Source organism: Sminthopsis crassicaudata, chromosome 2 (assembly GCF_048593235.1).
Source record: "Sminthopsis crassicaudata isolate SCR6 chromosome 2, ASM4859323v1, whole genome shotgun sequence".
Taxonomy (NCBI): domain Eukaryota; kingdom Metazoa; phylum Chordata; class Mammalia; order Dasyuromorphia; family Dasyuridae; genus Sminthopsis; species Sminthopsis crassicaudata.
The window spans coordinates 59,853,684-59,869,093 of NC_133618.1; the positions used below are offsets into that span (position 1 = coordinate 59,853,684).

Sequence of the window (15,410 nt, forward strand, 5' to 3'; positions counted from 1 at the left end):
ATTCGGGTACCACAGATTATTCAGTCATTCCCCAACTGATGGGCATCCACTCAATTGCCAATTCTCTGCCAGCACAAAAAGAGCTACTGCAAAGGATGCTTCTCCCTCTTTTACAATTTCTTTGGGATACAGGCCCAGTAGCTGGGTCCAAGGATATATACAGTTGTGTTTTTTTTTTTTTAAATCATGCCATTTTAAAAAATAGTATTGTATTTTTCGAAATACATGCAAAAATAGATTTCAACCTTCACTTTTGCCAAACCTTGTGTTCCAGATTTTTCTCCCTGTTCCCCAAGATAGCAAGCCATCCAATATGGGTTCAACATCTGTAATTCTTCTAAATATATTTCACATTTGTCTTTCTGCACAAGAAAAATCAGACCAAAGGGGGAAAAAACATGAGAAAGGAAAAAAAAAAAAGCAAACAACAAAAAAAGTTGGGAATAGTATGTTTGGATTTGTATTCAGCCTCCCTAGTCCTTTCTGTGGATGCAGATGGTTCTCTCCATCCCAAGTCTGTTGGAATTACCTTGAATCACCTCAATGCTAAAAAGAGCCAAGTCGTTACTGTTGATCATCACATAATCTTGTTACTATGTACAATGTTCTGTCGTCACAGTTTTATAGCCTTGGGGCGTAGTTCCAGATTGATCTCCTGGATCAGTTCACAACTCCACCACCAATGCAACTTTCTGTCTTAATATCTAGCTAGAAGATTGTGCCCTGCAAGTGTCCCCATCTGGATATTATCTGGACCCAGATTTGTCCCTAGAAGAGCAGCGTGAGATGCTGGAAGACTTCTACGAAGAGATTGGGTGGGTATTTATCCTTTCCCTTTGGTTGGGGGGAGAAGGAATGAGAGGCTTTGGAGAATATCAATCTCATCCCTGCTACTTGCTGCCTCCAAGATTACCCATCCTTTCTCAGCCTCTCCTCTCTATCTCCCACCCCAGACTCTCTCCCCTCTCTTCCCACTCCACTAATTCTCATCGTTCCCTTTCTCTCTGTTCTTCCCTGGGTGAAACTAGGGGCATGAGCTCTGCCTCCTAATCAGTGTGAGTTCTGGGAAGATATTTAAGATTTTCTCTCTCTTTCTCCCTCCATCCCTCTCTCTCCTCCCTTTCTCTCCATCCCTCCCTCTCCTCTCTCTCCCCCCCGCCCCTTTCTCTCGACTCTGTCTGTCTTTCTGTCTCTGTCTGTCACACACTCACATACACACCCCACTAAGCCAGGCTAAGGTTTCTTAGCCTGGACATCTGATCTCTCTGGCCTGTGGGCCTGCTCCTTCGCTCCTTCCTGAGGCCCAGGGAGAGGCTCATTCCTCTCCTCTCCTGCCCCCTCCTAAGGAAACAGTGCTTACCCACAAACATAAATACACAGATAAAGAGTAATGACTTCACATTTCTTAGCGCCTTGAAGTTTACAGAGCACCAAGGCGGTGGAAGTCGTCCCATTCCCATCTTAAGATGAAGAAACTAATTCCCAGTCATTAAGTGGTTTTCTTGGGATCACACAGCTAATGAATCAGAATCAGAAGAGTCTGTTAAACTAACTGGGTTCAAGCCCCTCCTTTTTACAGAAAAGGAAACAGGCCCAGGGAAGAGTGGCTCCCGTAGCAAGTTAATGGTAGAACTAGAAATCCATTCAGGATTCCACTCCCCCATTCCCCAGTACACACTAGGGCCTGAAATTCCCTCCCTGCTTCGTCCCCAGAGACTCTAGGGCCGGGAGAAGGGCCTGATTCATTCCTCAGGGATCCTTCACACCTCCTCCCCCCACCTGGGAACTGCCCTGAGCCCTAGACATTTCTCACCTGGCCGGCTCACCTTTCTGCTCACCCACCCCCTTCCTAACACTCTGGGTATATGGATAGATGGAGGGGGAGGGAGGGAAAGATAAAGGAGGCCGGAGGATGGGTGTCTTGGAGGCAGAGGGAGCTGGGGTGGAAGCCTAATATCCTGTCCCCACGGCTCTCTCCAAGTACAAGGCCCAGCCTGTCCAGGGCAGAGTTAATGTGCGGGGACCCTTGTTAGGGAGGGTCAGGGATTGGAATGCCTGGTATACCCGTGTTTACCCAAACCCTCCACCTTCCTCTGGGGATAAGGGGCCCTTATCTCTCATCCCACCTCTCCCCCAGAACAGGGGCATGAGGGGAGAAAGAGCTGAATAAGCCTTCTCCTTCCTGGGGTTTGGGTTGGAATGTGGAAGTCCTTGTGTGAGAATGTCGGGAGGGACAGGCGGGAATGTCTGTGATATGGTGAAAAGCCCTGCATTTATTCCGAGGCCCTAGCCCTGGCATAAGCCTCAGCTCCCCCATCCTTAACACGAGGTTGGCTCAAGGGACCTCTCGGGGCCCCTTGCAACTTTTCATTGACGCTCTTCACCTAGCAAAGGGAGGAAGCCCACCCTCATCCTTCGTACCCAGCTCTCCATCCGGGTCCATGCCATCCTAGGTAAGTTCCAGGCCTCACCTCTGGCCACCCCCTCAGTTCTCCTGGCTGCTCTCCCTTTCCCTGGAAGGGGGAGCGGGGAGCCTGCACCGCAGAGATAAGGGGCAGGATGTGTGGCCCCGGATCCCCAGCTATGGCTCTGTCCTTCCCCAGCATGGCTGACCTGAGTTGGGGGTAGAAGGCCAGTGCAGGAGTCAGTCAGAGAGAGTGAAGACAGTGGGTCTGGGGGGGATAGATACAGGGGTGGGGGAGTGTAACCCTGAGTGACTGTGCTCTGAGAGGGCCGGGGGGTCTGAGCCGGACTCCCTCTTCTCCTGGGAGGGGGCGGGCGTAGCTGAGCAGCATCCCGCTTGGCGGTCTGTCCCCACAGAGAAGCTCTACCGATCCAGCGGCCCCGAGCTCCGGCGCTCGCTCTTCTCCCTGAAGCAGATCTTTCAGGTGAGGGCTCCCGGGGGGCCCTGGGAGGGGAGAGGGAGGGGGGAGCTCCTGGAGGGGCTCCCCCTGAGCTCCTCCTCACGCCCCTGTAGGAGGACAAGGACCTGGTCCCCGAGTTTGTGCACTCCGAGGGCCTGAGCTGCCTGATCCGGGTGGGGGCCGCTGCGGACCACAACTACCAGAGCTACATCCTCCGAGGTCAGTCTGGTCCTCCCGGCCCTGTCCCTCCACGGCCCAGCCCATGCTGCATCTCCGGGCTTCCTGAGCCTTTAGGACTCGCCCCCTCCTCTGCTTCCGGCCTTCTCCCACTTTACCCTCCTCCTCACAGTCCTAGTCCAGCCCACCGACCTCCTGGCTGGCCCATCTCCCACCTCCAGGCCTTTGCCTTGTGCTCTGCCCTGGCTTTTTAATACTCAATGGCCCTTCTGCAGAAGGCCTTTCCTCCCCTCCCCATGCCTCAGGTGGTCACCTCCACTTTGCCTGTATGTATCACGTTCTCTCCCATTAGACTCCTTGGGGGCAGGGAATTTCCCCTTTCTTTGTGTCTCCAGGGCTCAGTGCCTGGCCCCTAGTAAATGCTTAACAAATCCTTGCTGGTGCCTGGCTGGCTGGCTCCGGGGACTGGCCCTTGTCAGGCTGACCAGCCCCCGCCCTCCCCCAGCCCTAGGCCAGGTGATGCTGTTCGTGGATGGGATGCTGGGAGTGGTGGAACACAGTGAGACCGTTCAGTGGCTCTACACGCTCTGTGCCAGCATGGTGAGTAACCTGCCTCCATCACTTCTGCTTGTACGGGCAGCCAACACTGAACACTGCAGTAAAAAAGAGAGGGAGGAGGTGGTGAGGGCCGTCAGGAGTTCTGAGTTCTAATTCAGCTTCTGGCACTAACTCTGGGACCTTGAACAACTCACTACTGCATCTCTGCCTCAGTTTCCTCATCAGTAAAGTCAGCCCACAAAGATTGAAGCAAAGATTATATATAAATAAAAGCAAAAAGAAAATCCCTCTTCCTCCAGAAGCTTAGTTTTCATGGGGGAAGAGGTACCAAAAGGGGGATGGTAGTGAAGGAAGAATGAGAAGCAGGTGGCCAGCTTTTCTGAGGACCTCCTCCCTTACATCCAAGGCGCTCCCCCTCCCTCCAGCCGATGAATGCCATCTGGTTTGGAAGTACTGGGCTTCTCCGTATCACATCCCTCCAGTCCTGCTCCCTCCGAGCATGGCCCAAGTACCCCAGAAGTCCACAAGCACATCCATGAGCATCACTGATTTGGGGGCAGGAAAGTGGTCCGAACAGGAGCCATTCCTTCCTCTTCACTCGTCCCCCAAAGGAGAGAAGGTCCTCATAAAGGCACGCCTCTGGCTCAGGTCCTGTCCGTGTAACTCCCCAGTGTTCCATGGAGTTCCCAGACTACCAGCCCCGACATCCCATCTTCAGTTTAAGACAGCAAAGATAATGTGAAATTAGTCACTCTGCTCACTTACAGGGAACATGTGGATTCCAGTCATTTGTGTAAAAGCAGAAGGTAACAGGAGAAAAAGAGAAGTCTAAGCAAAGGGCTGTAAAAATCTTTAGAGCAAATGACAAGCACTTTTAGGGGGGAAATGGAGGAAAACTTCCTGAGGCAGCACCCGACGGAGCCTCAGAGCAAGAGAAGGATTTCAGCAGGTGGAGAAGAGGAGGAGATATCCGGGCAGGCGATTGTGGAGCAGACGAGAGCAGGGGCAGCTAGCGGCCCAGGTGCAAGGAGTGTGTGAAGGAGAAGAGTAGGAAATAAAGCTGGGGTGGGTAATTGGGTCGGAGTTGTCAGGATGAAGAGCTCACATTTTATTCTGAAGGCAGTAGGAAGCTTCTCAGTCAGAGGAAGGACATGGCCATGCTTATAGATTAGGAAAGTTATTTTGGTTGTTGGGTGGAGGATTTCTGGCAAGGAGGGAAACACATCGGGAGACGAGTAATCCAGGAGAGAGATGGCGAGGGCCAGATCTAGGATGATGGGCGAAGGGAGGAGCGAAGGAGAAGTCTGCAAGGCTAGTGTGGAATCTCTCTGCTTACATTCCCAACTCCAAAAGTATTAGAATCACCCATGAACACCTAGAACACTGAGTACCCAGCGATTCTGTAGGGGACGTTGTCAGCCCTTTCTTCCAGCAACATTTAAATAGGTCCTGGCTAGTGGCAACATTAGACACAAACTGATTATAACTTTTGCGTGTGAATTTTTAAAAATCTCTCAGCATGAAGCAGAAATGCTAAAAGAAAAAAAAAAAGATACATTTTTAATCAACATCTTAGGTATTTGAATTCAAAAAACATTGTTGTAGTTCAGATATTTTTATTTTTATCTGACTCTTCATGAGCCCATTGGAGTTTTCTTGGCAAAGATAATAAAGTGGTTGGACATTTCCTTCTCCAGCTCATTTTATAGATGAGAAAACTGAGGCAAACTGGGTAAAGTGACTTGCCCAGGTCACACAGCTAGGAATTAGCTGGATTTGAACTCAGAAAGATGAGTTTCTACCCATTCTTCCACCTAGCGGCCTGAGGTCAAAATCTTAGTTTAAGAATAACAGTAGAAAAGACAGATGATAAATGGGAAAGGAGGAGATGACTAGGATTGAGGATTAGTAGTCCAAAACTAAGGGAGATGGGGAGTTCAAGGTGAAGGACAGTGAACTTTATTGAGCTGGTTAATTCTAAATGACAAATATAAAGGAAGGAAAATGAACAGTAGCCTGGGAATACAGAGAAAGATGGTGGGATTGAAGGTTGCAGGGAAGAGTATGAATCCAGGACGAGTGAGGAAAAGAGGTTAGGGTCAGAAGGGAATTTCAGGGATCAAAATCTTGGGATGTACAATCGTTTCAGATGCTGGCAACCCTTCTGCTGCGTACGACCTTGCTGTCTACCCTTTCCTGGATACTCTTTCCTTGTATTGTTTCCTCCTGGTTCTTTCCTTACCTGTCTAACTACCCCCTTCATTATTTTATTGTCCAGATCATCCCCCCTAAACATGAATGTTGCCGAGTCTCTATTCTAAACCCCTGGTTCTTTGTTTTGATTCCTCATCACTCCCACGACCTTGATTATTATCCTTATGCCAGTGGCTCCTGACGCTGCTTTTCCAGCCCCAAGCATCAGTCCAACATCATCAGCTGTCCCTTGGACAAACTCAGCCTTTCCAGCCCCTTACTCCCCCTCCTGCATTCTTCAATCCATCAAAGGGATTTTCTCGATGTTCCTCACATGGGACACTCCATGTCTTGCCTCTTTGCCTTTGCACTGGCTGTCCCCTGTGCCCAGCATGCCGTCCCTCTTTACCTTCAGCTCCTCCAAGACACCGCCTTTTATCTGAAGGCTTCCCTGACCCCACCAACTTCTTTTTGCGTCCATGAATTCTTCTACCTGCTCTTTCTGTTCCCAGCTAAGCCCAGCAGCTTCACAGATGCTTCTTGAGGCCTGATAATTCCCTCCTTGAGGGGGAAGTGCAGACTGAGACATTTTTATGGAGATGCCCAATGCAGGAGTTTGCTTTACTCGACTATAAGTATTTGCAATGAGGATTTTATTTTTCTTGTTTTCTCAGTTGGGGATAGGGAAATGCGTGGAGAGAAAATGTGGAACTGAAAACTCAATTAAATTTTAAAGAAATATATTAAAAAATTTCTTATAGCAAAAAATAAAGTGCTTCTTGGTGTGACATGAGTAAGGACTGCTTCTCTTATTGCATTTGTAGCCTTTGTACCTAACAACGGGTCTGGCCTGTAACCAGTGTTTAATAAATCCTTGTTGATTGATTGATCTGAGGTCTGATTACCACAATGAATGGCAGAGGCGAAGTGGAGCTAGATAACAAGAATTGTTCTAACATTCTAAGGTTCTTTCTGGTTCTGAGTGGTTTAGATTCTGAAAAACATGGAGCTGTCCTAATCCTGACTACTATTAACCATACTTTTCTTTCCTGCTCTGGGGGAAGAACAGAAACTTCTCCATGTGCTTTACCCAAAGACATCCCGCAAGGGACGTCCCCTGGAGACAAAGCGTCCCCCTTCCCAGGTTCCTCTTGTATGACCTTCCCTGCCTCATCCTCTGCTTCTACATGGGAAACTCCCTTCATCCCCAAGCCTATAACCCGGCCTGAATGATATGACCCTACTTACTGGACACCTCCTTCTCCCCAGTCCCGCCTGGTGGTGAAGACCTCCCTGAAGCTCCTTCTGGTGTTTGTGGAATATGCAGAGACTAATGCCCGGCTCTTCATCCACGCTGTCAACGCTGTTGCCAATGCCACTGGTCAGATACCCTTCCTCTGTCCTCTCCCTTCTCCTTGCTGCTGCCCCCGGGACTTCCCACAATCCTCTCCTCTCCCCCGTTCGCCAGGTGCCTACCCGTGGGCCACCTTTGTGTCTATCCTGGAAGAGAAGAACGGAGCCGACTCAGAGCTGCTGGTGTTCACCATGACGCTGATCAACAAGGTGCCTGGGGGCTCCTGGGGCTGGTGAAGACCCTCCCCTTCCACACCCCCCCACGTGTCAGCACCCCTCAGGGCCCCGAGGGCCTGCCTCACCGCCAGCTTGTCCCGCAGACGCTGGCAGCCCTTCCTGACCAGGACTCATTCTATGATGTGACGGATGCGCTGGAGCAGCAGGGCATGGAGGGCATTGTGCAGAAGCACCTGGGCAGCTCGGGCACAGATGCCGACCTCAGGGTACAGCTTGTCCTCTATGAGGTAAGGCTCACAGATCTGGGGCCCCGGGGGAACCAAGGCACCGGGGCTCCCAGATCACTTCTGCCTCTCCGCTTTCTCAGAGTGCCCTACGGCTAGAGGATGGGGACCCCGAAGAGGGGGTGCCAGGAGTGCGGCGGGAGCGCAGGAAGCCGGCGTCAGAGGAGGGGAAGAGGAGCCGGCGGTCTCTGGAGGGCGCGGGGCCTGGCAACATCGGCTCCCCTGCCAGGGCAAGCTGCCCAATCCTGCCTCTGCCCAAGTCTCCTGTGGAAGCTCCTCCTCGGTAAGTGGGGGTCAAGGCAGCAGCAATGAGGTTTATTAAGTGCCTACCGTGTGCCTAGAATACCCTGCTTCCTCAGGCTTTCTTTAAGTCCCAACCGAAATCTTCCACGAGAAGCCCTGCTCTAGGGCCTTCTCTCTTATTTCCTATTGAGTTTATATTTAGCCTGTTTGGGCATATTGTGTTTGCCCAGACTGTGAGCTCTCCAGAGGACAGAGACTGTCTTCTGCCTCTTGTATCTCCAGCGGCTGGCACACAGTGAGTGCCCAACAAACTTTTCTTGACTGACTGAGTGGATACAGAGAGACAAAAGAAAGCCCTCACTCACGATCTAATAGGAGAGAGAACATGCTCACACATACACAAATCAAGCTATGTGTGGGACAAATAATAATTAACAGAGGTTGGGAAGGCTTCTTATAAAAGACGGAGTTTTAGTTGAGACTTAAAGGAAGCCAGAAAGGAGAGATGAGGAGTGAGAACCTTGCAGGGATGGAGACCAAATGAGATCAAATGGAGGGTGGGTCAGAGCAAGGAGAGCTTGAGGCACGAAGCAGTCCAGGCACAGAAGGGTGAGGGCTTTTACCGGGGGCATCAGAGGAGAGAAGGGGGCGTACTTAAGAGAGGGTGCAGAGGCCTTGAGCTTAGAGGTGAGGGGTTAGGCCCAGGATAACTCCTGGGTGGGGGACTGGGAGGGTGTGTAGTGTCCTTAGCAGTAATAGGGAAATTTGAAAAGAGAGAGGTTTTAGAGGGAAGAAAAACAGGTTCAGTTTTGGACATATAGAGTTCAAGATGTCTCTTAGACATCCACTGCAAGATGAAGGCAGCTGTATTGGAGGTCAGCAGAGAGGAAGATCTGAGAATCAGTATCCTAAAAATGATAATGAAATTCAGGGAGCTAATGAGATCATCAAGTGAAGGAGTACGGAGGGAAAAGAGACAAGGAGAGGTCAAATATGGAGGAGGAGAACTAGGTGAGAGTCGTACCCTGAAAATCTAGAGGGAAAAAGGGGGATCGTGGAGGAGAGAATGCTCAACCAGGGCAGACTTCAGAGGGGTCAAGGAGGGTGAGGAATAAGAAAAAATGAATGGATTTGGAAATTAGAAAATCACCGATAACTTCAGTGGAATGATGAGATCAGATGGCAGTTTGCAGGGGGTGAAGAAGGGGAGGAAGTTGAGGCATTTGTGATAGATGTCCTTCAGGAGCTTAGCCACAAAACAGCAAAGGATGCTAGTTAGCAAAAAATCAAGGGAGGGGAAGAGTTAAAACAGATAAAGAAAATTACACACCAATCTCTCCAATAAATATTGATACAAGATTTTTGAATAAAAAATTAGCAAATAACTAAACAATATAAAATATTAGACTTAGAATTCTACCTATCAGGATAAACCTAGGAACTGTATGAACATAATTACAAAAATCAGGTGAGGGGATTTTTTTTTTTTAATTTATTTTTTTTTTATTTTTTTTTTATTATATATATATATATATTTTATAATATTATCCCTTGTATTCATTTTTCCAAATTACCCCCCCTCCCTTATTCCCTCCCCCCGACGACAGGCAATACCATACATTTTACATGTGTTACAATATAGTCTAGGTACAATACATGTGTGTGAATATCATTTTCTTGTTGCACAATAAACATTAGAATCCGAAGGTACATGCAACCTGGGCAGACAGATATTAGTGCTAACAATTTACATTCCCCAGGTGAGGGGATTTTTTGAAGGTGGGGGAGATACTGATATGTTTATAGACAGAAGCCAGTAGACAGTGAGGGAGTCAGGTGTGTGAGAGCACAGGGATTATAGAGGGGCCAGTATCCTGGAGGAAATGGGATGGAACGGGATCTCTTAAACAAGTAGACAGCCTAGCTAAGGAATAAGACCATCTCTTCATGGGATATAGGGGTGAAGGGAAAGGGTGCAGCGAAAGTGAATGAGAGAATAGAGAGAAGCTCACAGAGAATGGCTCCAGTATCAAGAAACGGGCTTGAGGAGGGATGAAAAGGTTGGGCAGAGTCGCTGTGGAGTGTGGGATGGTGAATTGATAAGGGAGGTCCAGTAGGATTGCCTTATGTAACAAATTTGGAAGGACCCAGTCAGATTGATTCCCCGTTCATTCATCAGCATGTGTGTGGAAGTGAAGGCGGCTGATGGGGGGCACAGTCCAAGGCTGAGTCTTGGTAGGGCACAGGCAGAAAAATGATGTGTGTGTGTGTGTGTGTGTGTGTGAGAGAGAGAGAGAGACAGAGAGACAGAGACAGAGAGACAGAGACAGAGAGACAGAGACAGACAGAGAGAGAGACAGAGAGACAGATACAGACAGAGAGACAGAGATAGAGAGACAGAGACAGACAGAGAGACAGAGACAGACAGACAGAGAGACAGAGAGAGACAGAGAGACAGACAGACAGAGAGAGAGAGAGAGAGACAGAGAGAGACAGACAGAGAGACAAACAGACAGAGACAGAGAGAGAGACAGAGCGACAGAGAGACAGAGAGAGACAGACAGACAGAGAGAGAGACAGAGAGACAGAGAGAGAGAGAGAGACAGAGAGACAGAGAGAGAGACAGACAGACAGAGAGACAGACAGAGAGACAGAGAGACAGAGACAGAGAGACAGAGAGAGACAGAGAGAGAGACAGAGAGACAGAGAGACAGAGACAGACAGAGAGACAGAGACAGACAGAGAGACAGAGAGACAAACAGACAGAGACAGAGAGAGAGACAGAGCGACAGAGAGACAGAGAGAGACAGAGAGAGAGAGAGATTTGTACTGGTTCACCAAAGGTTTGGGGGGGGGAGAAGGGAGAGTGGTCAGTGCAGGGGTGATGGCCTAGGAGAGAACTGAGAAGTCGCAGGATTGGGATGGGGGGCTCATGCTGGGAGGAGTCTGTTTGGGAAGGCAGAGGGAGAGGTAAAAAAGGAACAGGAGGGAAGCAACCAGCCCTTACTAACTAACGGTCCTGACTCCAGCCCTGTAGGCCCAGCCCCCTGCCACAGTTCCTCAGTGGTCCTGTTCCCCAGCCCCACTGTGGCCCCCCCTGCAGATGCACCGGGTGAAAGAAGCATCTATAAGTAAGTCAGGGATGGGACTCCAGCCTCTGTCCCCTTGGTTTCCCCTTCTCGTGGCCCATTGGCTCACAGCCAGCTCTCATCCTCTGGGGATGTACAAGCTGATAACCAAAGGGTCTGCTGCCCAGCCCTGGGCCCCTCTCTCTGCCTGTCCCTTTTGCTCTCTTCCTGTGCTAGCCCAGCTTTGTGCCCTCTCTGGGACACCTGCCCCCTCCCTGGGCACCTCCGGCCATCCCCTGCCCAACTTTTCTCTCTTTTTCCAGACTCCATCAAACTGTTCCTCTTTGGTAAGTGACTAAAGTGAGCAGAACCTCTGGCCCTCTTGGACCACGTGTCTCCTGCTCCCCTCTCTTTCCCCTCCATTTTCTCTCCCCTCTCCTTCTCTTCCCCCTTTCCCTCCTGTGATTTCCCTGCACTCCCAGATTTCAGCATCTTCCTCCCCATCTCTTTCCTCCTTCCCCCTCCCTCCTCCTCTCCTGGGAGCTGGGGATCCAGCAGTGGGGAGGAGGTGCTTGAAAAGTTGGGAGAGGCTCATGGGGATGAGAGCTTCCCGGGGATCAGTGTGTGTCTGAGAGAGACTAAGCTAGTTTGGAACGGGGCGGTGACAGGTGGACTCGGGGGTGAGTGCTGTAGGTGAACGACTCTCTTCCCCTAGGGCCCCTGAGAGCCCTGCCATGCCGGGGGTCCCGAGGGTTCCACCTGTGCTGAGCAGGTTGGAGTAAGTACAGAGTGGGGCCGGCTTGGCCTGGCCCTGCTCAGGACTTTGTGCTCACTGCTTCAGAACCGCTTCCTCATGTGCAGGAGCAGCCATTTCTCCCCCTCAATTCCACATCTAGTTCCTACCCTCACTCTTTAAAAAACAAAAATTGGACTGGCCCAGGAAAGGGCCCAGCAGACAGAAAAGTGTCCCCTTTGAACTGGAGGCTGTCCAGACCTAGCCTGGCACTGAGATGAGGAATACGGATGATGGGGAAGGCCCCAAGATGCCTCACTCGGCTCTCCAGCTGAATGGCTACCAGAGATCTGGGACAGCCTGGAGAGGGAAGAGGCCGAGGGATGAGGGGAGGCCGGACTCGGGAGGATGCCAGAGAGAGCCATAGAAGGACGGGCCTTCGGGCCCTGCCTCGACGGGATAAGGCTGAAGGAGGGAACTAAGGAGGGGTTACCTCAGAAGGCTAGTGGGGGCTTTGGTGGCCCTGATTCAGGTGGCCCAGGATTCAGGACCTCCAAGGTCCAAAGAAGAAGCTGTCTCAGAACAAAGAGAATGAAACCATTTCACAAGAAAATACAAAAATGTTTTAAACACGGTGTTAAAAAGGTCCTGGCTGGTTTCAGCAAGTCCAGACAAGCTGTCCCATTGTCCAGAGGAGTCAGTGGTGGTCCAGGTTTGGGGGCAGGGGCTCCCATAGTGGTCTAAGTCCTTGAGAAGAGGGCAGGGGGCCGGCCTTCCATTTAAGATCTGAAAGCCTGAGGCAGACTGGAGATTTCCTAGTTGGGTTCTGCATTTCACAGAGAAGAACAGGGAGGCCCAGTGCTAAATGACTCCTGAACATCAGTCAGGGAGTGGCAGAGGCTTCAGTCCCAGGCCCTGCGGGCCAGACCCGCGCTCCCCGCTCCGTGCATGGGCTGCTGCTTACACGGGCTGTGTGTGCCCGTGCAGGGGCCTGGGGCTGCGTGGTTGGGGAGAGCCCTGCCGGCGGAAGCCGGCCTCGGTCTGGGTAGCACAGTGGGCTTGCTGTTGGCCGGCGGGGTGGGCCCGAGCCCCACAGCCCTGAGGAAGGCAGGCTGCAGAGGGACCCAGGTACTGGGCACCAATGGGAGCTCTCCTGCAGAGCCCGTTTCCTGGAGAACGTGGCGGCAGCTGAAACCGAGAAGCAGGCTGCCTTGGCCCAGGGGCGGGCTGAGGCCCTCGCCGGGGCCGTGCCAGACGAGTCTGATGGGCACCCAGGTGAGGAGGTGCTGGGGACGGTGGGAGGTCACTGATACCCCCAGGTGAGGAGGTGCTGGGGATGGTGGGAGGTCACTGATGGCCCCCCAGGTGAGGAGGTGCTGGGGACGGTGGGAGGTCACTGATGGCCCCCCAGGTGAGGAGGGCTCGGTGGGAGGTCATTTCTCCAAACTATAGTGCTCTGAATACCCTCTGCCCCTCGAAGGAGGAGGTGGTTGTGCTGAGGAGAGCTTGACCTTTGACTTGTACAGTGACCATGGGAATGACCTTCTTCTCTCTTCACAGACCCCCGAGAGCTGTGGAGCAGCCCAGAGCCAGAGCCCCTGCCCCGCCCCCCAACCAGCCCGAGAAGCCCCCTGCCCCGGACCCTGAGTTTGGCCCAGCGGGGCCTGGAGTCGGAGGTCCTGGCTGCAGAGGCTAAGGCCCCCACAGAGCCGCTCAGCCCCCAACCTTCGCTCCGGATTGGAGACTTAGATTTCTCCGACCTAGGGGAGGATGAAGACCAGGACTTATTGGCCACTGAGGCACCTGCGGCTGGAGGAGATGTCCCAGCCCCGCCGCCCCTCCCTGGGAATCCTCCACCACCACCCCCTTTGCCCCCAGGATGCCCTCCCCCACCTCCGCCCCCACCCCCACTCCTGGGGGGGGCACCCCCTCCTCCCCCACCCCCTGGGCTACCCCCTCCTCCCCCAGGCCCTTCTGCCATCGATGGCCCTGCCCCCCCTCCCAAGAGGAAGACCCTGAAGCTGTTTTGGCGGGAGCTGAAGCCTGGAAAGGGGGTCAAAGGGACGGGCCGGTTTGGCCCCAGCCCCACCTTATGGGCCTCCCTGGAGCCTGTGACTGTGGACACGGCAAAGCTGGAGCACCTGTTTGAGACAAGAGCCAAGGACGTGATGTCCAACAAGGTACCTCCCTGAGCGCGGGGACGTAACAGCCACACGGCCTGGGCAGAGCCACCCCCTGGTCAGGGCCCATGCCCAGTTACCAGCCAAGGGAAGTGGCACGACACGGGTCACACAGAGTCTGGCAGAGCCCGGACTAAAGCCCAGGCCTTCAGACACAGAGCCAGCTTTCTTCCCCCGGCACAGCCTTGTTTCTGGGCCCTCGGGTTTACCAGGGCAAGGAATGCCCCTCAGCCCCCGTGCCAGGGCTGGCTCCCACCCCCGCCCTGCATGACCCTTACAGAAAGCTGCTGAAGGCCGAAGGACGATGACCACGGTGCTGGACCCCAAACGCAGCAACGCCATCAACATCGGCCTGACGACGCTGCCCCCCGTCCACGTCATCAAAGCCGCCCTGCTGGGCTTCGATGAGTTTGCTGTCAGCAAGGATGGCATCGAGGTGAGTTGGGGTGGTTGGGGGGGCTGTGAAGGGCAGAAGCGCCCCTCCATCCTAGCTCCCGACTTGTACCAGCAAAGCCCCCTTTCCTCTTAAATCAGCAGCGAAACTTGCATTAGGAAGCACAGCCTCGGGACTAATAGAGATTCACAGAACTGTACTTCAGCCCCCTAATGAATGGTTCCTGAACTGAATTTCTCAGGTCTGGGAGGAACCCCAGAGTCAGGAACCCCCTGAGGCCGTCCCTCGGGCCTGCTGGCGGGCACCTAGAGCTCCATGCACACTCGGAGCCTTCTCGTCTGTACAAGGGCTGGAAAACCAGCCCGAACGGCTCATTTCTGTACCCCCAGATGATCTCCTCCTGACTTCTGGGGGTCTCTGAAAACTACAAGAGAGGACCCCCCAGCGGGGTGGAGGTTCTCCCCTTCCTGTGTTCCGGTTTTTAGACCGAAAAGTGGCCACCCTGCTCCCCTCCGGGCTCCCTCCACAGCCCTCCTCCTCTCCCCTTTTTGTTCCAGCTTTATCTTCCTTCCTGTGTCTGTGTGGCATCCCTGCTCCAGGGTGACAGCGGTGACACCTGAATTAGGCAGGCCCCCCTAGCCTCAGGGTGTGCCCGTGCTTCCCTGGGCCTCCTGGGCTGAGGGAGTGTTTTCTCAGCCGCAGGCCTGGGGCCGGGAAGACCTCGTTCCCATGGCCTCCAGGGGCCCCTTCCTCACGGAGCTCCCTGGGACAGGGGACCCAGCCCTTGCTCTGACCCCCTCTCCCCCACACACCTGGTGCTCCTGCACAGTCACTTCCCTTGGGGATTCTCTTCCTGCCCAATGAGACGCTCCCAGCCCTCTGGCTCCTCTGAGCCCCTCCCCTGAGGCTGCGCTCTGGGCGAGTCCCCTCAGCCCGGCCGAGCCGACTGTTGACAGGCTAGTGGACGTTTGAAGTCTGCCTGCTCCTCCTGCTCGGGCTGGGGTGTCTGCCTTCCCTGTGTGACCCCAAGTTGGCCAGACCAACCGCGGGCCTTTCCGTTGCCTCTGGGGGTCCTTAACTCTTTGGAGGTGGGGCTCTTCTTACAGTCCTACAACAGCCTGTGGTGGAAAGAGCCGCTCTCAGGCCCGGACTTCTTCCGGGCCCTCCGCGCTCCGTTTCTGGGGCC

The 15,410-nt window shown here is 53.0% G+C and overlaps 1 protein-coding gene across 2 annotated transcripts in view; it reads left to right on the forward strand.

Moving 5' to 3' along the window:
- FHOD1 (formin homology 2 domain containing 1) overlaps positions 1 to 15,410 on the forward strand; it is a 32,421-nt gene that overhangs the window by 14,058 nt on the left and 2,953 nt on the right. For both annotated transcript variants that reach the window (XM_074286467.1, XM_074286468.1), the window contains exons 2-14: positions 709 to 815; positions 2,389 to 2,453; positions 2,821 to 2,888; positions 2,978 to 3,083; positions 3,547 to 3,641; positions 7,062 to 7,173; positions 7,261 to 7,355; positions 7,466 to 7,609; positions 7,690 to 7,889; positions 10,879 to 10,980; positions 12,810 to 12,925; positions 13,211 to 13,830; positions 14,111 to 14,266. In XM_074286467.1, the coding sequence (XP_074142568.1) occupies positions 709 to 815; positions 2,389 to 2,453; positions 2,821 to 2,888; positions 2,978 to 3,083; positions 3,547 to 3,641; positions 7,062 to 7,173; positions 7,261 to 7,355; positions 7,466 to 7,609; positions 7,690 to 7,889; positions 10,879 to 10,980; positions 12,810 to 12,925; positions 13,211 to 13,830; positions 14,111 to 14,266 (1,986 nt within the window). The remainder of the gene's footprint in view (positions 1 to 708; positions 816 to 2,388; positions 2,454 to 2,820; positions 2,889 to 2,977; positions 3,084 to 3,546; positions 3,642 to 7,061; positions 7,174 to 7,260; positions 7,356 to 7,465; positions 7,610 to 7,689; positions 7,890 to 10,878; positions 10,981 to 12,809; positions 12,926 to 13,210; positions 13,831 to 14,110; positions 14,267 to 15,410) is intronic.